This window comes from Vipera berus (assembly GCF_964194415.1).
Source record: "Vipera berus genome assembly, chromosome: 1".
NCBI lineage: Eukaryota > Metazoa > Chordata > Lepidosauria > Squamata > Viperidae > Vipera > Vipera berus.
Genome location: NC_138202.1, coordinates 182,207,075 through 182,232,976, shown reverse-complemented (window position 1 = coordinate 182,232,976; position 25,902 = coordinate 182,207,075). Strand labels below are relative to the sequence as shown.

At 36.4% G+C, this 25,902-nt stretch overlaps 1 protein-coding gene across 2 annotated transcripts in view; it reads left to right on the top strand.

Annotated features, from left to right (window-relative positions):
- ERBB4 (erb-b2 receptor tyrosine kinase 4) overlaps positions 1 to 25,902 on the top strand; it is a gene marked incomplete at both ends in the record, with an annotated part of 1,087,596 nt that overhangs the window by 403,743 nt on the left and 657,951 nt on the right. Inside the window, one exon of one of the 2 annotated variants that reach the window (XM_081313989.1) lies at positions 10,681 to 10,832. In XM_081313989.1, coding sequence (XP_081170115.1) covers positions 10,681 to 10,832 — 152 coding nt within the window. Of the gene's footprint in view, positions 1 to 10,680; positions 10,833 to 25,902 lie in introns of those variants that run through there. The other variant, XM_081313990.1, reaches the window with a different exon arrangement.

Below are 25,902 nucleotides of genomic sequence, written 5' to 3'. Positions count from 1 at the left end.
ATTTTAATGCTTTTCATTTAGCTTACCACCCTGTTGATATTCCTTGAAATATTAACATTGCATGTAAGACTTCACATTTCATGGCTATAGACTTTTTTATGGCTATAGACAGTTTTTCACCTGATTGACTGCAATAGGCAAAGAAGAGAATCTGGACTTAATAGATTTTGGCCTATCATATACTGGCCATCTTGTTTAGAAACATCCTTCCTTTCCTAGCATCCCATTGTTAGGATGAATGACTGAGGTTTTTTTAGATTTATTGTCTCATTGATTCAGCTGGGAAATTCTGCTAAAATGTATTTTTCTTCAGTTGAGAGCAGGTGGGTGATCATCAGTATGTATAGCAGTTTAATTTAATCTTAGTTAAACCTATAGGGATTGGAAAACTAAATCATTTTAGCATTTTTTCCCAGAATATTGGAGAAGCTTTGGAGAAACATTAATGTCAGTCAAATTTAACTTACTTTTTGCTAAGTTAAACAGAACAGTCTCAACCCTAAAGGGTTAGGGACTCTTTTATGCTTAAGTACTTCATTTGATTCATGAGAGGCTTGCTATGCCTTTTCTGGTTTTAAGTGTTTCTCTTCCTCCCCCCAACCCAATCCTTTTCAATTCAGCAGTGCAATGTGGGTAGAATTTTGGGGCGTGGTATTCTTTAATTAGGTTATTACTCAACCTAATTATCCACAACAGATATTTGTACCTGTTCATTATGTGACCTATGGATTATGTGGTAATTACTAATTGAAGAGGATTATTATGTAATTTGTGGATCTCAGGGTAACACTTTAATTTTACAGCACAACTAACTACACAGAGTTACCCTGTAACTACATAGTAATTGCAGTGCAATCAAATGGTGAATAATTACACGTAATTATATTGATCTGTACTTGGTAAAATTAAACACTGATCACTACCATCCCATACTACCACTACCCAAATCGTCTGTTTTGCACAAGCTAAAATTGTGAGATATTATTACTATTGCTATTATTATTATTATTATTATTAATAATAATAATAATAATAATAATAATAATAATAATAATAATAATAATAATACAGTTTGGGAATCTCAGTTGGAGGGAAGGACTATTATTGTGACCTGCTGAGATTCATTTTGGGAGTACCATTGTTTAGAATTATGGAGAGGCACAAATTGACTAGATGGATAGAAGTTTCAATATATTTGTGTACTCTTAATTAAATTACAATTAAGCCAAATAAATGATTACTGCATTCAGGCAACTCTCTGGACAATGATCCCTCCTTCCAGTCTCTCTATTGTTCAGACACTATCACAAAGCCAGTACTTATGTAAGAACTTATACTGTTGGGTATTTTTGCTCATCTATGAAAGCAAGGTTTTTTGCAAGTCCCACAGAAATTTGACTCTCTTGGAGAGTGACAGTTTGAACGCAGGAACAAAGGTAGAAAAAAAAATCTTAATATTTTGAAACCAGAAAGCATAAGCCCACAAGGGCTGGAAGTGAGTTAGTCTCAGCATTACAACAAATATTATCTAAGTTCATTTGTGAATTAAATTTCCCTTCTGAGCAGATATTTAAATGGAAAAAGGATCTGTTCTCTTTGCTGTTATTCATATAGCAGTTTTCTGTACCTAATCTCTGCTTCCCTTCCATCTCATACAATTTTCTGTCTCCCTTTAGACCCCCACGTTTTATCACAGGTCAGGTAAAATATATTCTACTGTATAGCCAACCTTATCAATAAATAAAAAGGCAAGGAAAAGAAGATAGCATTGGCCAAGTTTGAATAATAAGCACAAAGAGAAGTGATATTTAAAGGAGAATGAAGCTTTGATCAATCAGTAAAAGTGGTTTCGGGCAATTTATCACAAAGCAATAAGAGAAATTGAAGTTTACAAAAGTACACTGTACTTTGTACACAGTTGAAAGCACACAGGACCTTTCATTCTCCTGTATCTGACAATTGATTATCCATTGATGATAGCATTTTTTGATCAACCTAATGTCTCATCATGTAGCATTGATGCCTATTGCACTTTGGATACCGTGAGTAGACATGGTGTAGGTTTCCAAAAGCAGAAGAAAAGATGCAGCTTGGACAAAGATTCCCAAAAGTATCCATGTTAGTTAAGAAATAGTTGTAAAAGCTCAGGGAACACCAAAAACTCCACAGTTCAACTCATGGCTATTCTGTTCTATAGTTTTAAAAACATATTGTTATGTGTATACTATCCTTGGGGAAAAAAGAGAATCTCTTTCACACACAGAGTTAGATGTGCATTATTATTCTTAGATCTAGTTATACTACTTGCTACATGGTCACCCTACAGGGGAGAGTCCAGCTGTTTCTTTTGGCAGCTTCAGGAGAGGACCTCAGCAATTTGGACCAATCATAAGGTTAAGAAATAGTTGGACAAAAGAACTAATGATCCAGAGAGGCTTTGACCTACTCCTCAAGAGATATGTTTAAGCAGAAGCTGAACCAGTGTCTTTCTGGGATACTTTATTTTGGATTCCTGCCCTAAGCAAAGAGTTTGATTAGATGTCCAAGTCCATGAGTCTACTGTTATCTCAACTTCAACAACTTAGTACGTTCTCAGTATATTAACTGTATTTGACATTGTAGCTTTACAATGATTTTAGTTCCTTTCTAGAATGGGGAAGATAATAAAAGAAAATAAAAAGTGTACAACATTGGGATTTTCAAAAAAAATTAAAATTGCATTGGTTGGATTGTAAAGTGGTCCAAATCAGTTAAGATATTGAGAGAAATTCATCTTTGATCAAGATGGCCTGTCAGCAGAAATGGATGAATAATTTTAAAAAGCAGCTTTTATTATGAAAATATTGGAAAGTTGCATTCAAAAATATGTTTAGGAGATAGTTATATAGGATAATAATTGCAGAAATAGTTTTATGTTGTAATTGCAGAGAATCAGAATACAATATTCAATGCATGTTAATACATTATTGATATATGACTAAGTATCAGTATACTAAAATGCAAGAACAATGAATCCAAGCACACTTGTAGCAGTGGCTGTGAACTCTCAGCTGCAGCTACCCAATAGGATTTATAGATATAGCCAAAGTGAATAAAAATTTCAATTTCTCTTATGATACAAATGACAAAATCCTGTAAGATATTTCTTTAGTTTACAAATATACTTTTTCAGGGGTACAGATGTGGTTACATCTTAAAAAATACAAAATACAAAACTCTAATTCTCAAGCAAAAAAAAAAAGTGTAAAGGACTTACAGTCCTGTGCTTGGTAACTAGGATTATGTCTGAGAAGAGATATAACTGAATTCTTATTTAAATAATAAATGATTAAATTCTGAAAGACCAAGGCAAAGCCTGCTGATTATACATTGTAAGACGGAATTTCAACTAATACTGTTCTAGGCCTATATTGATTTACTCTAAAACTAGTCCTCTATCTTTCCAGTAAATGGCATTTCAGGCAGATTTAGAATGCTGTTGTATAACTTGGTAAGAACTCTCCTAAAGCTGCAATCCAGGAGTAGCACACTAAATATTCAGAATTCAAAGGCCAGCATTCAGAAAGACAGTGGGTTTCCTGGTGGAATATGACACGATATGAATATGTGATTCATGACACATAAAATTTGAACTGAGACTGCTTCAAAAGAGAGGGAAAAAAGACAAGAAACATGCAATATTAAAATCCTTTTTCCATTCCTTGTTTGGAAAAACAGGCTAGCATATTTAGGATTTTTTATTTGCAGTCAGCATGACCAACCTGCTAAATATATATTGCCAAAAAGGGGAGGGGGGGGAAGAGACGTATCCAAACAGGCTGAAACTCTTCAATGTACGGTACTTGTTTAGTTAGGAGTCTGATATTCACCTTGGTTACAAGAATTTTCTGGTGCAAAAATTATCACATTTGTCTTAGCTAGTTTCTATCCATTTGGAATGAGATCATGTTGGAGCTCATTGCAGTCAGTTGAGATTAAGTCCCTGAAAGCATGTTGGCACCTACAGCTAAGTAAGTAGCAAAGCTACTATGCCCTGAGGTTTCTTGACAAAATAGCTCTCCATATTACCCACATAGTAAAGGAATACAAAATAAAAACTTGAGCCAAAATCGTAAATAGAAATCCAGACAAATACCCTTCACATCAGCATTCTTCAATGTGTCATTTTTAACCAACAGCATGGTGGGGTTTACCCTTCCTTTGCTTCTGTGCAAGTGTATCCAGATACACAGCAAGGCCTCAAGGAGAACCAGATGATAGCACAGATGGCAGATGGCAAATCTGGCAAGGTTTGACAGGTCGAAATTGCTTGTTCTAATTGCTTGTCAAGTCCAGTACCTATGTCAGAGTTAAGGACTTAAGCTTAAGGCAAAACAACATTAGAACAAAACAAAGAAAAGACTGGTAGAGATGGAGAAAGAGGGAAATAGCTAATTTATCTGTGGCCTAGAGTAGAAAGATGGTTCCAGGAAAGCCTAAAACAGCTGTAGCTACTTATACACATGATGTAGACCCTGCAGTATAAATTCACAACATTTGAACAAAGCAGGAAGCTTGAGATGGTTGGTAATTCAGAAAAGAATTTGGAGTCTGAGAAAGAAACCTATTACAAGATGGTGGATTTGTGCCATAATCATAACTATAAATAATGTACTGAACAAAATATTCAAAAATAGAGTATTTCTATAATATCAACTAAAATAAAATTGCTCCCAATACTTGAATGTATAACTCTTGAAAAGCAGGCATGGGAATAAATATTGTGTTATACAGCTTTCATGGATATTGGGAAATACCTATCCAATATTTTAGTATCATGGCCACAGACAGTTTTTCCTTTCTAAATTGATGAGACATATGTAGACTAGCCCAGAATAGTCTGTTTTGACTTCTTTATTTTCTTCTGCTCAATTGTGTACAGTTCTTGGAGGCAGTCTGGACAAATCCCTTGGTAAGGCTTTTTCAGAACTGCTTTGTGATAGCCATTGGCTTCCTCCTAGGGCTGAGAGAAAGTGACCTGGCCCAAGAGCACCCAGCTGGCTTTGTGCCCAAGGCTGGACTAGAATCTTATAGTCTTTGGTTTCTAGCCCAATACATTAATCATTACAGCAAACTGGCTCACTGTTTTGATTCTAGATGGCTATTAAAACTGCCAAGGCAAATGAGATAACAATCTTTTAACAAAGTCCTCTAATGGTGCCCCAAATTAACCCATATAATTGTGAACTCACACCCTCCTAGATTATTTTTCTTGATAGTTTATAGATTAATATTAATTTTTATTATTTTTGCTTTGGGAGGACTGTTGTAAATCATTGACAATGCATGTCAGAACCAAGCAGCAAATCCCAAACTACCCTTAGTTTTGGCTGGAAGTTAGCCAATTGCTGTTTGGGACAATTGTACCATTTGTTTAGTGGCCAGAATACCTTGGGACCTTGACTACCATGAGGTTGATTCCCTCCCTTTTAGGCTGCTTCAGTCTAACATTTTTCCCCACTATTAAAGTGATTAGGCATTTTTGTATAAAAGCCCAGGGGCATTCAAAAAAGGCAAGATAATGGTTATGTCCATGTTAGTATGTTGAAGGTACAACTGCCATCTTGATTTTTTTTTTTATCCTCACCTCTGCAGTAATTAAAAAAAGTTAAAACTGTATTATTCAGTTGACACAGACAGGGGATTTTTCAGGATTCGGGGGTTATAAATAAATTTCTGAAAATGAACCTAATTTTGTGAGCAGTGCCTTGTGTATGAAATATTTGACTGACAAATCAGTTCTTCAGCTAAAAGTCCTGCTATACAAGTTCATGTAGAGAAACTCATATATATTATTTTCTGAAATCCTGTTAACTATGGCATCTTTTTATTTTATTTTTTATTTTGAATAGGGTTACAGTCTCTCACACAGAGATACCCAGAACACAGCTCCAGGAATTGAAAAAGAAAATTGCAGTTTTAATGTGTCAAGGATAATTCAACAAAATATGTGGAGTTGGAAAGCTATCTTGACTTGGTCAAACTGTGTTCTGGAAACCCTTTGCAATTACTTGTGAAACTCAGTGAGGGATAACTGTGTGTTAATTGCATTTCTATAAAGATTGCCTCAGGGTGTTACTCTTTTAAAGCAAAAATAACAAGCCTTGTCAAAGTTTAATAAAGCATAAACACTTGTGAATAATAGTGAACTGTAATCCACAAAGGCTTAAAATAAAATAAAATAGGTAGTCTTTATAGTGCCACAATTCAAACTTCACAATCTTTTTGTCATGGTTCTGATTAATGAGACAGTTCAAACAACATTCAGGCATTGTTTTTCTAAAAAGTCTATAATAATGAGAATGAAGCATCGGCACTCATGGATGGATGCCAGAATCTGAATTCTCCTCCCCCAAGCCCATCATATCATGCACAACTCCCTTGCCTAATTACACATCATTAATCACATTCTCCAATCAGCCCAAAATGCAAGCTTCACTTCCATTATCTTGCACGCCATTCTTATCTAATTTATACATCCGGGTTAGTATACTCCTCCCCGCAGCTTCATTATATTCAGAGCAAACAGTTTAAGAAAAAGGCTGCTTCTTATATTGTCAGAGTAAAACATCCAATGTTTGCAGCATTGACACTTTTATGACATATACTCGACAATTTGCAGCCGCGCGGGTGGTTATGGGAGTATCTTGGTACTCCCATGTTACACCACTCCTGCGCGAGCTGCATTGGCTTCCGGTTGCTCTCTGGGTGTGTTTCAAGGTGCTGGTGTTGTTGTTGTTAGTTGCGAAGTCATGTCCGACCCATCGCGACCCTATGGACAATGTTCCTCCAGGCCTTCCTGTCCTCTACCATCTTCTGGAGTCCATTTAAGCTCACGCCTACTGCTTCAGTGACTCCATCCAGCCACCTCATTCTCTGTCGTCCCCTTCTTCTATTGCCCTCAATCTTTCCCAGCATTAGGTAATATAAAGGTAATAACCTTTAAAGCCCTACATGGCTTAGGCCCGGGGTACTTGCGAGACCACCTGCTGCCATTGTCTACCTCCCATCGCCTGGTTCACTCCCACAGAATCAGCCTCCTCAGGGTGCCGTCTGCCAGGCAATGCCGGGTGGCGACCCCCAGGGGGAGAGCCTTCTCTGTGGGCGTGCCGACCCTTTGGAACAAACTACCTCCGAAGCTGCAGACGGCCCCTGACCTTCGGTCCTTCCGCCGTGACCTGAAGACTTGGTTGTTTCAACAAGCAGATCTGGACTGATTACGTATTTTAATTAGATTTTACTGGGTTTTAAATTGTTATGTTATTATTGTATTTATTAGTTTATTTCTTTTTAAATTTTTCTGTTTTTTCTTTTTTAATTTTTATTGTTGTGAGCTGGTGAGTCCTTTGGGAGAAGGGCGGCATATAAATTTAAGTAAATAAATAAATAAATAAATAAATTTATTTTGTTTACTTTGCTTGTATGCCCACCTATATACAGGGGTTCTGGCCTACTAACGATGTCAACAAAATATAATATAACCCCAAAATCTCAAATACTTACAAAAAATAACAAGATTTAAAAGATTTAAAAGCATAAAATAGAAATGTTAGGGAAGAGTCTTTATATACTGTCGCTTCTCATTGTCTTGATGCTATACCTCTGTTGATTCCTCCTAGGATTGCATTGGCCTTTTTGGCAGCTGCAGTATGTTGTTGGCTCATACTTAACTTATGGTCCTTTGTGTCTGTCCTGAGACAAAAACAAACACAGTTTAGTGTTTGACCTCTCATGTGTGTTGGGTCCTTCATTACTTGGTCCAGTGATTGCCATGGGTTTCTGACCTCTCTAAACTCCTTACTGAGAGAAGGCATTTGAAGTCAACCAACACCACTAAATATGGGAACTCTACTGATACCCCAGCAATTAGGTCATATAACCCTAATATAAATGCCATTGTACAATGCAGGGAATGGTGCACAAGCAACAAGGCTGAGAGCCCCTGCAGGCCCAGCTGCACAAATAGAGTCTCCTATATGTTTACCTGCCAGCCATGCTTTGCGCCCTCCAACATTTTAACAGCCATATTATTTTCAGGCTTTCTCTCAATGCTCCGGTCATGGTGCCATGATAAAAAAATAAATAAAGTGCCATATGCAATGATGTTAGCAAAAAAAGGCTGAGAGATCATAGGGAGAAACAGCAAACTGACACTCTCCTAATATCTTAAAGATTACCAAATTGATTAATGTAGAAATATAGAATGGCTACAATCCAATATAGTTCCCAAATGTTTAGGTTCTATCATAGGGATACTCAACATTTTCCCAGACTAAAAGTCTTCCAGGGGTATATTTGGGTCTGCTGTCCAAAAACTAGTCTTTGAAAATTAGATTTGATTTCACATTTCAATTCAATTTAAATTCACAGAGTTAATAAGAAGATGCTTCAGTTATATATGGACTACTTTCCTGTGTTAGATGTACTCTGGAAACAAACACTCTGGGTTTTGGTGCTTCATTTGTAATTTTAGGGGGCTAAATATACCTCTGCTTTATGGAATATTGTAATAAAAAGGAACTTGAATTAATCTGTGATTTTAAACAGATGGAGTATTTGTTAAAGCATAATCAATTTAATCTTATGAAGTTAGGGTATCTTCAGTAGAATACCTGATTCCTTAAGCAACAGATCTTACAGAGGCTAATATGGTGTGACTAGAATGCCCAATCATTTAACAGAAAACTTTTAGAAATGTAAAGAAACAAAGAAGCAAACATTTAGCCCACATTTAGCTGCTAATTTTCTATAGTCAGGAAGCGATTTATCATGTTTACTAAGTATATATTTAATATTTTCTGAACATACATAGCTATTTTGATAGAAATATTTTCATGCAGATAAGGCACAAGCTATAAAGGTATTTTTCTTGCAATGGCAGCTGTTGGCCAACCTTGGCCAGCATTAAATTATAAAAGGTTTAATTACCCAGCATAAGCATAATTATATGAACATAAAGACACAGATTTTCAGGGTGGTGAAAAGCAGGAAGAAACCAGAAAATGTTGCAGGTTGTTCTATGTGATAGACATTAAAGCAAGTAGGTTGAGTACCTCCTCCAACAGATGGGCTATGTAGCGACCTGCCTGCCTAATCTCTTCGCCAGTGTGTTTGAATTCAAGTGTGGCATTTCTCTTTCCAACCTCTTCTCCACAGATGCCTCTGACTTACCTTGTGGGGCCCCCCTCTTCAGCAACTTCCTTCCACCTACTTCTCTACCACTTCACTTGAAAGTGGGACATATCCGACAGGCCCACTACCTTCCCCCACCTTATTCGCAGCCCTTATATCTGCTTAGTTCCCATTGATACCACATACCTTCATTACAGCTTTTGCAATTTCCTTGCTTTTATACCTGATCATAGCAGAGTGCTCTTGGTCCATTCAGAAGAAAATATACTCCCTTTGGGCTGGAAACTAACAACCCCCCACTTCCCCAGGATTGTATGTTTTGTGCACAGGATACTATGTGTACAGTATTTACTACATAAAAAAACAAAACAAAAGAAAGACAAAAACAAAGCTATTCTTCTGAAAATAAGTGTACAGTACAATCATTAAATGGCATTTCTCAAACAATGAGAGATTTTGATAGACAACTCTTCTGGCATAGCTGCAAATAATCTCTATATTTTAAGATATCAAAGCATTATTCTGGAAATGATTTTTTAAAAAAATTTCTAGTACTCTTGCACAATTGCCAAATCTCATCATATTTGATTTATCACATGCCTGAGATAATGTAAGAATACATGTGTTTGAGACTTTGCAGTAATATAAAAATATAAAAAAACATTTTAAACGCCTTCTTTGTATCCTTGTTTGTTTTTAAAATTTGAAAGTGATACTTGCAAACTAATAAAAATAGACTCCTTATTGAATAGGGTGAGGAGAGTAAGTACTGTAGCTGATTTAGTAAAATAGTCAAATTTGACACTTTTTGTCCATGTAACTGATTTCAAAATCCATTTTTCCTATCTTCTTTAATTATTCTTAATTGTTTATGTTGGAAAATATATTTAGACAAACAAAAAAAAATCTATCGGGAGCAGAAGTGTATCTGCTATAATGACAATCCCATGCTGCACTGATATAAATTCAGTGAAAGCATTGCTTTAACTGCTTCCAAACCCACTGCAGGATATGCACGCTCCTGAATTTTTATTGTGCTTATTATGGTAGCATTAATGCTTTTCTCATTTTTGTTCAGAATTCCATGTCATCTATTCTGGGGGCTTCACTTTTCCAACCCTGGTGGAGTTTCAAATAATTTTCTTAACGTTGCATATACCAGTGAATAGTAAAAAAATTAGGACAATGAGGAAACCACAACACTTATGAACTAATTCATATATACCTAATTCTTTTTTTAAAATCCCATTTATATCCCGCCCTTTTCCGAAGACTCAGGGCAGCTTACAATCTAAAGCACAAACCAATGTGCTTAGCAATAGCCTTCATTCTATGTATATGCCTGCTTATTAGGGCTTTCGCCCCCCCCCCAGCGGCATTAACTGGCTGGAATATCTTTTATATGAGTACTAACAGTCATTTAACTTTAGATAAATATGCATGAATTTTGGGGGCTGCATCTATATTAGGTCTTATTCATTATTCCCATTCTCTCCTTTTTTTTTACAGTTTGTGCTGGCACTGAGAACAAACTGAGCTCTCTGTCTGACCTTGAACAACAGTATCGTACATTACGAAAATATTATGAGAACTGTGAAGTGGTAATGGGCAATCTAGAAATCACCAGCATTGAACATAACAGAGACCTCTCCTTTTTACGGGTAAGTGATGTCTCCATTCCTCTGAAACACATGTAACTAGCCATTTGCTATTGCATTGATGGTCTGAATTGAGATGGAGATTATGACTTTAGAGAGATTTGTGAATGGTGTGATAGAGTGCTCTTACTAGTGGTGTGCTTGTTCCTTTTCTTGTGTCCTGCCATGGTCTTTACTTAAACTGATCTTACATTTTCTGTTTTTAATGCAAACCTCTCAGCTGGTTTAGAGTGGACTGGCCACTAAATATTGTAAAGAAATACATACATATGCCTTGTGGAAATAGGGGGAATTTCATCATCAATCACAAGCATCTCTGGTTAGGAAACAGAATAAATATACTTACTCTATGAAGTGAAGCTTCAGGCTGTTTCCCTGTGTTTCCTTAGCAATACTTCAGAGGCTAGATGAAAAAGAATACCATGGCATGGTTTTAAAAAAAGAAATATATAGAAATTGTTTGCTTCCTCAAACAATTGGTGGTCAGGGTATGTTGACAGAAATCAAAGAAATGAGCAAATGCCACATGAAATTGAACAGAAGGTTCTTAGGATTTTGTTTTCTATACAAAATTAGGGCATCTTAAGAGTATGTACTGTTTTAAAGTATAAAATTGTATTTTACTATACAGTGGATTTGGTAAAAGATCATGCTAGTTATACATGCCACTGCTGCTTTATCATTTCAAAACTACTTTATTTAAACTCCAGAGATTGTCTGTTTTGACATAATGAATGGATCTGGAGCATGGTTTGGGGAAAGAAAAAAGAGCTTTGTTTTCTGATTATCTTGGCAAAGGGAAAATACGGTAGTTGTGATTTTTGTTTTAGCAGAACAAGGTGAAACTTTTAGGTAAGCCATTTACAAGGAAGCAAATATACAGCATAGTACAGGAATTAATGCAAGAACTAGTGATGTCACTTGAACATTTGATGTGGTTCTGTTATTTTGGATCATAATATGATGAACACACACTTCTTTGTGGAATAGTTTTGCCAAATTTCAGTTATGTTCCAGAGATGTGAATGTGCTCTGAGAAAGGTGTTGATAAAAATTAATGATGTCTTTTGAAAAAATGTGATTAAACTTATTGTTGGGAATTGTGATGGAAACTAAAGGCTTAATGAACTCAATGATTTTCCATTAGAAGCGTATTCTGCTAGGTTAGACCATCTAGTGTGGGAAGGCTATTGCTAAGCACATTGATTTGTGCTTAGATTGTAAGCTGCCCTGAGTCTTCGGAGAAGGGCGGGATATAAATGGGATTAAAAAAATAAAAAATAAAAAAATAAACTCTTAATCTTTAGCTGAATTTTGTTCAAGGTGGATGTATAGCCTAGTAGTATGCATCCCCAGGAATTTAGGGGAGTCTGAGATTATTAATGTGCGTGTGTGATCTAAGCAGATAAGGAAGGACACAATCGAGTAGCTGTTAATGATAGAGGTAAGGTTCTTATACTAACACATACCTTTATTGTGTACTATAATGTCTTACTATAAAAGTTTGGCATCATATAATATAATGAGTTCTTGTGTGCTTGACTGAACTCCACAGATTCATAATAAAGATTTTGGGGGGACTTTTAAAACCATCTCCTGACTAAATAGAGGAATATCCCAAACTTCATCCCTTAGGTAGCTAAAAAGGCTGCTGAGGTTGTTTAATGGTGTTTTTCCAAGAAATGTGGTAACTGGGACAATACTCTGCCAAGGAGCACTACCTCAGAGACCCTCCCAGTATCAAGCTGAAATCACCTATTTGGGTCTGTTGGTTGGGGAAGTGATCCCAGTGTAGCAGTTAAAGTAATTGGGACATTAGTCCATAAGATTCCAGTGTAGATAAGTCTATATAGTATAGGGGTTAGCCCTTTGAGAAATAATGTGGATGTTTTGCCTTTGTTTTTTCCTGTCATAACCCAGGGTTGAATTTGGATTGTTTTTCATCCATCCCCTTTTCTTAGTCTAGTTAAAAGCTGTTGACACAATGAGACAGGAAACCAAGGAAGGAATACCAGAGTATCATATCTATAGGGACTGTATGAAGGAGCTGTTTGTGTGGAAACATGGGTACGAAATGGATGGCTGAAGCTCAGGAAAAATGGATGGAAGTGCCAGTAAGTCATCCAGAGGCACTCTGTTATAACAGTTTTTATAGGCCTGAGGGTGGGGATGAGTGCCAATTCAGCTTTGGATAGTAAAAAGTGTACATATATCTTTTGCCATCAAGTTGCAAATAACGAACACTGTCAGGAATAGCTAATGTACCAAATTTGTTGGACGAGGAAGCAATTATGGCCCTGTTGAAGACTCAACATGTTCTTTATGTGGATGGACAAGAATGTCTCCGTCAAGTCTGAGTCCACACCCCTTTCACTGCAGGGAATATTGTCCTTTGGCAACAGTCTATCCCTCCTCTCTACCAAGGTGCAGCTGGAGTCACTAGAAAAGTCTGGACCATGATTAGAATTTACAAACCCATCTAGGCAAACACAGGTGAACACCTGGATGCCTTGCTAATTGCCAACAGAAGAGATAAAGGGTTTGATGCTACTGCCAAGGTAGCAGAAGAACAGAAGAGACTGCCATGCCCAAAGTCTGCCTATGAAATTATGCCCACTATACATGCTATGGACAAAGTACAGAAGGTATCGTGTTTGCATGGAAAGCCTGTCCCAAAACAAATCAACTAGTCACAATTCCATGCAACTTGATGAAAATGTAGATAAGTTTTATATTGGTTCCCTGAGAAAGCAAAACATTTCTTCAATTGGATCCAGACAATGAAAAAAAATATGAGAGTTATAGCAGCTGCTGCCATTGTTAATCAATGCTATAGACATCTGTAATTATTTTCACCAATATTGTCCAAAATGGAACAGAAAAAGCATGCCTCAGTTGAACGGGATTGCAATGTAAGCCCTTAAAAGGAGAAGAATGCTGAGGTTGCTCAGTAATATTTCTCCAGCTCTAGCCTGGTCAATGCAGAAAAAATCTAAGATAAGAAATAGGGTTAGGGCCATGAGGCAATTTCTACAAAAATGATTTTACATTTTTCTGCTACATATTACAATCGGGAGACTCAATTGTTGTCTGATCATGACTCAAATGACAATTCAGAGTTATCCTAGCAATCATAGAATGTAAAATTTGCTGGGTTTTCCCCCACCCTAGTCACTAAGCCACATTGTAGAGTTTTTTTGGTTGTTGGTTTTCTGCTATAAAAGCATTATTTGTAGAAGAGTGCAACTCCAGAGAAATGCAGTGGATCCAGAATTTTTCCCCATGGTCCAGAGATACTCTACCTCAGCTGAAGTAGAGCAGGGCTTTTTAACCACTGTTATGGGTACCACTTGTGGTACATTGGCACCTGGCAGGTGGTATGCAACCATCCTAGAAAAGTGGTAGCGGGGTAGGGGAATGAGTTGAACTGGTGGCAGCACCGCACAAGCCTGAGCAAGAGATGGCTGGAGCTACAGGGTTGTCAGGGCTCAGTGGAAGCACCAGGCTCCAAGCCCTGAGGTAGTGTATCTCCAGACAATGAAAAAAAATGGTCATAATTGCCTCACTTTACTTTATAATTTGGGCTTTGGCCAGGTTTGATTTATACAGATAATAGGCATACACATGCACATACAAATGAGTACTTGAAATGTTCAATTGTTCTGTCTCAAGCCACATAATGCAAAGGGTAAGACAAGATGGTGCTCTTCTGTCCCAGCCTATGTGAGTCCTTGTTATGCTCACAAGAAGAAACTCCTCTTCCAACAAGCAGGCTGGAACCGCAGGAAAAAAACAATCCCCTTTTATTATTCACATACCTGAGTCAATGTCCAAGGCAAACAAACACAATTCACAGATACCTGATCCTCAGCACAAATGGTTGCCTTCAGCAACCAGCACCTGTCACACCTTCCCTTTTATTATTTAGCCAAGGCGTGGCTTCCTAATGCCTTCTCCTTTGCCTTTGGAGCTACCCCATTGCATTCCTTGGTGCTACTCTCTTTTGTTGCTGGCGTTTTTCCTGCATCCTGGATTTCTCCCAGCTGTGATTCATCACTGTCCAGCTCAGGCTCCCAGCACAGCTGTGTCTCAGCCTGAGCGTGAGTAGAGGGGCCAGGCTCCTTGTCAGACTGTAAGTCTTGGAACTCCTCAGAGCCTTCCTCTGACTCTGATGTCACTCCAGGCCCCTCTTCCTCCTCTGATTCCTCAGACTCAACTGCCGGGTTCACTGGCTGGCGAGGACTCACAACAGGTGCCAGTGGGTGGTTGATCTACTACTTATCACCTCTTACTTGTCAAAACTCATAAAGGGCCTCCAGAAAAATGGATGACTAACTTGTACATATATGCTTGTATATATAGAATGGCTCCCAGACATCTTTCCACTCAATATCAGGCTTTGAGAGGATTTATTTTTAAAAATACCAGTAGTGTCCTCAGTTATAAGTGTATTTTGAGGTTGATAAAGAAATAAGAGCAGCAGGTGGCAAATCTACAGCTTCTCACTATGTTCTTTTTGTGATTTTTAGTGATTCCTAAAGAATTCATGTTTTTGTTTATTTTTACCTGAGATTGCCCCCTCACAGATGTCTCAGCAAAAATAGCATCACCAGTTAATGTTATAAATTATAGCTATTAGCATATAAAGAAAACAACCAAAGAAAATGCATTCTTGAAAGGAGGGAAAAATAGATACAAGTAGCATGTTTATGGTAATCATTTGACATTCATAAGTTTAAGGATGCTTCTTATTTCATTGTTTGAAAAAAAATGCTTCAGTGACCCAGTTAAAAAAACAAACAAACCAACTGCTGTACTTTGAAGTTGGCAAATTATTTTTTATTCTTTCTTATTCTCCTAATATGAAATGGGCTCTAGTAACAACTATATAAAATCATAACTGTGTGCAGTTACAGCAGTGTTTCTTAAATATTTTGCTTCTCAGGACCCCTTCCCACTTTTATAAATTCTGCAGGGCCCCAAAAGATCTTTTGTTTGAAAGAATTATTTTTTATTGATATTTACCATATTAAAAATTAAAATTGACACAATTGCAGAACATTTATTGAAACATGTAAGAATAACAGTATTAAACTCACTGTATATTAATGTTAAAAAGTTCATTAAAATGCCTATATTTTTAACAAACAAAAAATAATAATGAAGAGTGTCAGTGTTTTATATTTTTATAAATATATTCAATACCTGGCAAATAATTTTTATTTTAAGAACCCTTGAGTGGGTCTTGGGGACCCCCCAGGGGTCCTTGGACCACACTTTATGTGTCACTGCTTTACAGAATGCAGCACTGGACAGACATTTGCTCTGAGGAACTGAATGCTAAGATTGGGTGAAGCACTTTCTTGAGCAGGGGGCTGGACTATAAGACCTCCAGCTCTATTCTATTCTAACTCAAAGTAATTTCTCTGCAGTGATTTGTACTATAGAAGTGATGTGATTTGCTACACAGAAGGAATAGATGAAATGATTCACTACACCAGAGCAATTTGATTGGCCTCAAACCTCTTTGTACCTCTCGGTATGAAAGAAGTTTTTCCCAGCCTTCTCCCAGGATGTCCACTGAAGGTAGTTCCTTTCAGTCTTTCAAGTAGTATAGAAAGGGGTCTAAAAGAGCAATGGGAAGCAACTTGATTGTTTTGCTTTCTCTCTTAGAAGCAAGTGGACCTCTTCACAAAATACTGTATTTCACAAGTGGGTGCTTTGTTTGTTCCTTTGTCAAAGGAAAGTATCCCTTCAAAGCTTTGCAACGTCTTGTTATATGTAAAAAGGCAATAAAATAGAATGAAGATGACAGAAGGGGGAATGTTTTCCATTCATTTCAGCAGTTCAGTAGAGGACGAAGACTTTATCAAAGGGCTTGTAAAAAAACAGGTTTTGAATGGAGGACAAGGATGTCACCTAGGTGTACCAGATGGAGTTGTAGGGATGAATGGCCAACATGTATTGGCCACCAACCTGTTGCCAACTCTTTCACATTCTAATTTGCACCCCAAATTTACCACATGGCAAGAATTTCTGTAAGAGAGGCCCTTACCTTGTTTGAGTTATTGGAAAAAGATAGGAATAAGTCAACTCCTCCAACTGCTTCCTAGTTTTGTGGACTTTTATCAGTGATTTTTCATGGAATAACATTGCAGTGACACCTTTGCCATAGATCATTTTCCATCATTTTCATCAAATTAACCTTTTTTCTTATTTCCTTCTTCCAGTTCCTATGTTAGTATAAACATGAATCCTATGCAAATCCTTCAATAGCTCAACTTTGTTGGTGGGGACGGGGTACATTAAGTTGTGAGTGTTCCATCACTGAAGGTTTTTAAGAAGAGATTAGACAGCCATTTATCCAGAATGTTATAGGATCTCCTGGGGTTTGGACTAGGAGACTTACAAGGTCCCTTCCAACTCTGTTATTTTGTTATTCTGCTACATAGCCAGCATATGTCCTATGGAACTACTTCCCAAAGCAACTCTGGAAAATAGTATATTTGATTTAAAATTAAAAAAAAATGAGTAATGTCCTTTAAAAATACTGGTTAGAAGGAAAAAGAGGCAAGATTAGTGGTTTCCCCCCCAAAAAGAAATATCTGACAACCTTATGACAAAGAATAATTAAATGATATTCAGCTGTATAGGTCATATAATTGTTTAATGTCTTTGTTAAGATTTTGTAACTCCATTGATTAACTGCTGTAATGTTCTTTCTCATGAAATGTTATTGAATTTTCAGTTAGTACAGAGTATTTTCTTGAAGCTGAGGTGAAAATATTCACCATGTTACAACTGAGAATTTAGTCCAAAAGGTCATTTTTTTATTTATATTACACAGTATAGATGTATGCCTTATTTTTTTTTCCAAATATTAAAACCACCTACTCTTACTCCATATTAATTGACACAAAACTGTTAGCCATTTTTTTATTTTATTTTAATCCCATTTATATCCCGCCCTTCTCCGAAGACTCAGGGCGGCTTACAAGCTTAGCAGTAGCCTTCATTCTATATATATGCCTGCTTATTAGGGCTTTCACACACACCCCCAAGCGGCATTATTACAAAGTCAGCTTATTGCCCCCAACAATCTGGGTCCTCATTTTACCTACCTCGGAAGGATGGAAGGCTGAGTCAACCTTGAGCCTGGTGGGACTTGAACCTGCACTAATTGCAGGCAGCTGGTGTTACTTAAGGAGGCATTAGCCCACTGCTCCACCAAGGCTGCCTCTTCTACAACTTTAAACAATTCATTTCATTTATATCCAGTGCTTTCCTATTTGATAACTGGTCTGTTGCCTCTCTTACCTCTTGTGGAGTTGCTTGCTAAATATATTGTCTCTTTAGAATTGTTTGTCATTATATAATCTTTTTAAAAGGGTTTTACTGTAGTCTTTCCAACTTTCTTTAATTTGCCTCAAACAGATATTTTCCATGATTATTCTTGAGCATTCCTGTATAAGCTGTGCATTTTCTGTTATGTCTTGGACCGTACTCAAAATATCTCTCATTTTCCTTTTCATGTTACATTCCTTTACTTGTTGATTTCCTTGAATGAACTCTTTTCCTGTTCTTTCTTGACTGACCTTGGTAGTCTGCATTTGCTACTTTCTTATTGCTCAAAGCTTTCATCCTCTGTCTTTTCTTGGTTATCATAACAGTTAGTTTTGAAAGCCACTTGCATAATATCCTCTTTATATTTGGGGAAATATATTTCTGTTTTGAGTTTCACCATCTTTCCCCCCATAGCTTTTCTGGTTTATTTTGCATAATTTGAACATATAAAATCTGATCCTTACATTCATTTTGTGTTCTAATATGTTTTCTGGTTCATATGTTGCTGTCACAAGCAATTCTCTTTAATTTTTGAAATTTAACCCAAATATTTGACAGTAATATTAATGGACTGTTTCTCAGACTATACCTGGAATTGTATTTGCTGACTGGATTAAATTCCTCCATCTTCTTTCTTTCTTTCTTTCTTTCTTTCTTTCTTTCTTTCTTTCTTTCTTTCTTTCTTTCTTTCTTTCTTTCTTTCTTTTTTTGTAACTATTTTGTCATCAATATTGTCCATCTATTGAGGTCCTTGCATAGAGCCTGAATTGCTTGACCAAGTATTGGCATGAAAGAGAAAATGCTTTTTCAAAGCTCTATTAATCTGTGTTTTTGCATTAATATAATAAAACATTATTCTTCCAGTATTTGCATTCTAGCAATAATACATCAATAATACATCATCCTTTCTTGATATTGTATATAGCATCTCTTATTATGTTTCCATTGCATTATAAGAGATGCTGCATACAATGTAGTTGGTAGTAGGTGGTAGGAACACTTATGACTAATTTTTCTCAGGCTTTTACAGTTGAGAAGGCTAGAAAATGGGGTAGACCAGACCATGCCTTGCTTTTGGAACTTGGGAGTTGTAGAATAGATTGAGCTTGCTGATCATTTGGATCACTTCTCCTTTTTAAAAATCAATCTAAGAATGAATTCTAACACTAACAATACTTTTCCCTCCAGGATCTCGCCCTTGTCTCTCTCACTTCATGCATGGTCAGCCTGCCGATAAGAAATGTCCCCCTCAACATCCCTAGCTACAGAGTCAGAAGAGAAAGGAAATGCATCTACTGAGAAATAAGATCCTTTGGCAGTCTAATTCCTGGGCTAAGCAGTTTATCCAAATCAGGACAACCCTTTGAAAAATTCAGAGTTTGGGTGGGAGAATGAGACATGGGGAACAGTACATTGGCTATGTAAACTAGAAAAGATACAGAATGAAGTTCTACTTCAGATTCACAGACACGTACTCCCAATTCCCCATCTTTCCCACTCCAGAAATCTACCATATTAAGAAATAGTCAAATTCTGTGAGACTGGAAAACTCAGGCAAGCAAAAAAACCTCTTGGGTTTCACTTAAAAACTGGAGGTCAGCTACTTTCTGTTCTACATCTACTCTTTATCTTTACTTTGATATAGTGTTTGAACCTTGTAGTTAATTACTGCTGTTCTAGAAGAGTATTCAGTGACAGATCTCATTTTCTGCATCACATTGTCATAATTGCACTGAAAAGGGTTATTTTCTAAAATTGAAATTATTCATTTGGCAGCTCATCTGCCAAGAGTTCATGTATAAACCTAACATAAGAATGATCCGTAAGAAAATCAGTGACAAGGATTTCTGTCTGTCTTACACTAAATGATGAAAACCTTGAATGTTTTTGGAATTCTATCATGCTTGTTAGATAACAAAGCAGGAGATTGAAATAGTTCAGTCACAGAAAGCTAGTAAAGTGGCAACAGATCTGTGGTATCACTGCATGATTGTACAAGTGAATTGGTTAATCTGAACATTTCCCTATTTTCTGTATGGATAAATCTGATTCTATCTTTTCAGTTGGGTGGCTCTGCTGCCTGCTAGATTTTGTCCTTTTCTGAATCTTACTGTACAGTTTGATTGTAGCTGGAAAAGTAATTAATGATCAGGACTTGTGTCATTCAGTACTGGGGCTAAATGTATTTTGTACTATCTATTACCCTAGTTTGCAGCTAGCAACTGTATTTTGTACCACCTGAAGCTTCTGGACATTTTATAAACTAGGTCTCAGTAGACTATGTAAGTCTACACATTTAAATTTTATAGTTTTAGGCAAAAATATATTTTATATCACATGAGAAAATAAAACAGAATTGTGTTATAAGTGAGAATAGGTCAACAATAAATTAATTTGTTGATCCAGCCCTTATTGAAACAAGCAATGTTTTGCTCATGTTTTTATTCATTGCTGTTCAGGATATTAATAAGTACTGTTTAAAACTACAGTATTGGGCCTCCTAACCCAGCACTGAAAACTTAGAAACTTTTTCAAGAATTACTGCTCAGGGATTGTCCTTAGTCTGGCTGAATAAGAAATGTCATGAAGCTGTGCTAGAATTAAATGTTTGCAAAGCAGTGCTACAACATTAATATGAAGAAATATAACACTTGTAGCACCCATGTTAACATTTGAATGTATACCACGATCATTTTTTTTAAAAAAGTAAGCTATTTTAATATAAACAGTCTAGTTTATAAAGCACCCAAACCTTTAGCAGCAAATGCAGTTAAATTGAAAATGGATTTATTAAGTTGCAAAGCCAAATGTTTGGCTCCCTTGGAGACTAGATGGTAAGATATTAAGATTTGCCTTCAGTGATGAGTTTAATGAATTTTAAAGGCTGGCCACAACCTTAATTAGGCATCTAAAAAATAACATTTCATGGTATATATTGATAGAGTTTGCTCAGAGGAATCATAGGGATCATTAAGGCTTGTTTCTGCATATATTACCTCTTCCTAACTGCTTTTTCACTCCAGGGATTAAAGCTTATATCTTTAAGAGTAAAAGAAACTAGAAACATGGAAAAAAGCAGATCCATGGGGTCGATATTCATAATTGAATAGAATAATTTTTTATTCTGCCTTGGATAATTTCTGTCCCTGTCATGTTATAGTCTTAAAAAATCAAAATTGCCTCTCTTGATGGCTGTTATTCAAAGGGCTAAATCATGTTGCATTGTAATATATTGATTTACTATCTTGGAACAATACTGGAAAAAAAGAAGATAAAGCCTTTCATTGTAATGACATCAGGAAAGCAGCAGGGGTAGGCAAGAGTGGAAGACCTGTTGTGAACTGTTTTTTACCAGCCCAGATAATTTTAGAGGTTTATATTGTGGATACCTGCAAGAAAGCTTTGAAAATTTAGAATTTTCAACATAAATGTTAATATATATCAGAATGCCTATCACAAAAATGTAATTATGCTGCAGTAAAATTATTTACAAATATGTAGGTATATTTAAGCTATGTCTAATCTACCACTTTAATTGTTTATGCATATCAAACAGCTTAAATGGTGATGTATTGTTTTACTATACAGTTCTTATTAAAATGCGTAATTTGGGAATAATATAGGGACATATATTAATGATTTTTTCTGTTGATTTATTAAAATACATTGCAGAATAATATGGATTCAGGGCAGAATGAGATTATGGGTATCCAGCTACTATTAAATTCAACTGATTTTGATAAGCTGAATTTAAGCAAATGATAATTCTCATCCATAAAATTTAAAATGCCTAAGATCATGGGAACGGAGTCCTTCTTAAGTTTATTCAGAAACAATATACAAAAATGAGTGGAGGTTCTGACAGGATTGGATATAATTAAAAAAAATGATTGTGACCATGAAAAAATATTAAGATATGAAAACCAAAAGGGACAAGCATAGGAAAATGGGAGGTCTGTTTCAGCAGAGGAAAAGGAAATAGGGCTGTCCACAAAGAATTAAGTATAGCAGCTACTTAAGAAAGGAGGCAAAATTGGAACTGTTTTTTAAAAAGGGGAAACAACTACTCAATTTCCAATTTTGACTTACTCTTTTTCAACAAGAAGATAAATGTGTTTTACCAAGAAATGTGAAGAGATGGATGAAAGGATGTTAGAAATCTAAGAGTGACAGAAATACACTCAGGAAATACCTCTTTTAATCTGTAAAACAGGTGAATTAAATCTTACAGAATGAAGGAACTAGCTTATGTAGGGCCAAACCCTTACATATTTCTCAAAAATCATGCTGAACTGTTGAAAAGCCAGGTGAGTAGAAGAGAAGAATGCCCAAAACAAGCAAGAAGGAAGAACCAGCAAACTATCTGGGGTCTGGGGTTAATGAGTTTATGGAGCCCCTGGTCTGATTTGTTATTGTTATGATTGTTTTAGTCCAGGCTGCTTTTAATGCTGTATGTTTTTATTGTTTTTGTATTTGTAAGCCGCCTAGCCTACTGGAGTAGATAGCTATAATAAATTATAACAATAATAGTATAATGATTTGCCTACAAGAAAGAACGAGTGGGACCATAAAATACACAAAGTAATAGAAAATGAAGAAGCTAGGATACTCTGGGACTTTAGAATTCAAACAAATAGGTACCTGACATTAACAATTGTCGATAATAAAGATTAAAAAAAAGTTTGGATAAAGGACATGGCAGTACCTGGAGACAGCAAATAGATGAGAAAAAAACTAGAGAAAAATCACAAAAATGAAAAAAAAAAATCTGCAAATAGAAGTAGAACAATGTGGCAAAAAATCGTACTAGTAATAATCAACTCAGGTACAACCCTAAAATATCTGGAGTATCACTTGAATACCATCAGGATTGACAAAATCATCATCAGGATTGAGAAAACCTCCATCAGTCAATTGCAAAAGTCAGCTTTACTTGGAACAGCTTACATTCTGCTGCAGTACCTTTAATACTATTAAACAACAACATCTGCCTATGCAGGTTATTGAGAAGATAGGTAGATAAAAATGCCAAATCCAGTCTAAACATCTGGCTGACTGTGCAACCAATCATCATAATAATAGCAGCCAATTAGACTGACATCAGGGATGCAGTGGCTCAGTGGGTTAGGACTCTGAGCTTGTCGATCAGATGGTCGGCAGTTTGGCGGGTCGAATCCCGAGTGCAGCGTAACAGAGTGAGCGCCTGTTACTCGTCCCAGCTTCTGCCAACCTAGCAGTCCGAAAGTACGTAAAAATGCAAGTAGAAAAATAGGGACCACTATGGTGGGAAGGTAACAGCGTTCTGTGCACCTTTGGTGTCTAGTCATGCTGGCCACATGAGCACGGAGACGCTGGCTCTTCGGCTTTGAAACGGAGATGAACACCAGCCCCTAGAGTTGGAAACCTTTACCTTTAGACTGACATCAATACCTACAGAAATTCTTGAGCAGATTATAAAGTGAACTGTAAATATTCTGAAATCAAAATGTTAGGTAATTAATAAAGTTTATCATGATTTGTGAGGGAAAAAGTGTGAGAAACCTATATCATTTTTTTTCCATCTAGATACGTTGGTTAAAATATGGACTGAAAGACAGGGCATTTAAATAGTACTTAGCTGCCATGAAAATCATACTCAGAGAATATTATTTAATGATTTCCAATCATATCATACAGAAATATGAAATAGAATGCTACCTGGATCAATCCTGATTTCTCTATTATTCATTATTTTCTAAATTATTTGTGTGAAGTGGTGGTGGGAGATGCTTACCAGACCTGCAGGTAACACAAAATGTCTTGGGATAACTAATAGCCTAGAAAGCAGAAATGAAACCCAAATTGAGCTTGACAGAATGGATAAATGATCTCAGAGTAGCTGAAAGAAACATAAGAAGAGAGAAATGCAGATATATTTACTTATGACACCAAAAATCAGATAGGCAGATAGAAGATAGAGAATGTTCACTGGATGTGTATAAGTGGAGACTAAATAACCACCAGTCTGGAATGCTTAATTTAGATTCTTGCACTGAACAGGAACTTGATGGCTTAAAGGACTCCTTTCTATTCTATAATTCTGTGAGATAATGACACTCCTTCTTATCAGAGTTTAGTATTACAGACTTCTTACTAATATATCAATGTGAACAGAAGGTAGGTCTCGCTTTCAAAAAGAGAAGCATAAAGCTGTGATGTTTTATTCCTATTCCTACTTATCTTAGAATAAGCCTCAATGTGTGGCTTTCTTCTGAAGAAACTTACACAGGGTATCATTATGAGGTATCTTGTTTAAAACAAGCACAGAACAGTGCTAAAAAACTGAAAGGTTTATAGTTGGAATCTCTGCTTTCTTAGAAGTTTTGATATATCAAATCAGCATCAGCAGTGCTCCTACTTTATTTTGCTGATAGCCATATCTGGTTTCCTGAAAATGCTAGCGTCTGTAATTGAGGCCAGGCTGAACACCATCTATTTTAACAAACCATTAGCTGAAAAGAGCCAACCCATCAATTAGATCTATTGCTGAATGTCACTTTACCCTGAGGTTACCACAACTATTCTCTAGCACTAAATAATGACTCTGTTGATACACATTCCCTTGTTATTCAGTTCAACCCAGAGATAAAAGTCAAATCTCAACAGGGCAGCTGTTTTATACTGAAAATTATCTTTTTATTTCATTAGACTATTTTTTATAATTTTGAATAAAATTATACCCTGTTCCAATGTGATACCAGTGGAATTATCAGAAAAAAAGATATAACACCAACTATATTTCAATTTTCAATTATTTGAAAACCAAAGACCAAGATTCATGGGAAATACAATTTGAGAGATTACTAATGGAAAGAGGTAAAAAATGAATTGAACTAAGATTTTTGTCCCTGAATGACAATGGGTAATCTATAAGCTTTTCTTGCTTTTCCCTTTTATCCTACTTATACAGTTTTGTTCTGATTCTACTCATCTGGGTAAAGTTAAGCAGAATTTAAGCTTTAGTACATATACATAAAACTTGCAGCTTGGTTATTACTTTCCAAGATCAGCATTATTAATTTGGTAAGTGGAAGCTACCACAAACATAAGGATACTGACCAACCCACTAAATCCCCTTGCTGAATGTTCATTTCTACTCCCTTATACTCCTGGTTTTGCATTCTTTCCCCCTACAAATAAATATTCAGACTGAATTAAGAATATTCCCAATATTCTGAAACTTTGCACTTCTACAATACCTGAAACTCTTTCAAGCTTCAAGATTGTTCCCTCTTCTGAATGGATATTTTGGCTACTTATGTAATCCTCAACTTAAAACCAATTGTTTAATGACCATTCAAAGTTATGACCAGCCTCGGAAAAGGTGCTTTATGGCCTGTAAATCACTTCTAGTCATTGTGAAATGTTGCCCCAGCCCCCATCACATGATCACATTTTGGGTGCTTGACAATCTGTTCATGCTTATGACCACTTGCCAAGCACCCATGATCATGTGATCATCATTTGCAATCTTCTTTGCTGGCTTCCTGAGGAAATCAATGGGGAAGCCAACAGCAAAGATTGCAAGCTGCTGCCACCTGCTGAGAGGACTCCCTCTAGTTTCTGGCAGCTGGATGAAAGATCTGCTTGCAAAGTGGAGCAAAGTGGAGCTCAGCCATTCTGCCTGGCTTCAGAAAAGGGATCTGAGCCCAATTCTGCATCCTGTTCGAAAAATTCTCTTCTGCGGACA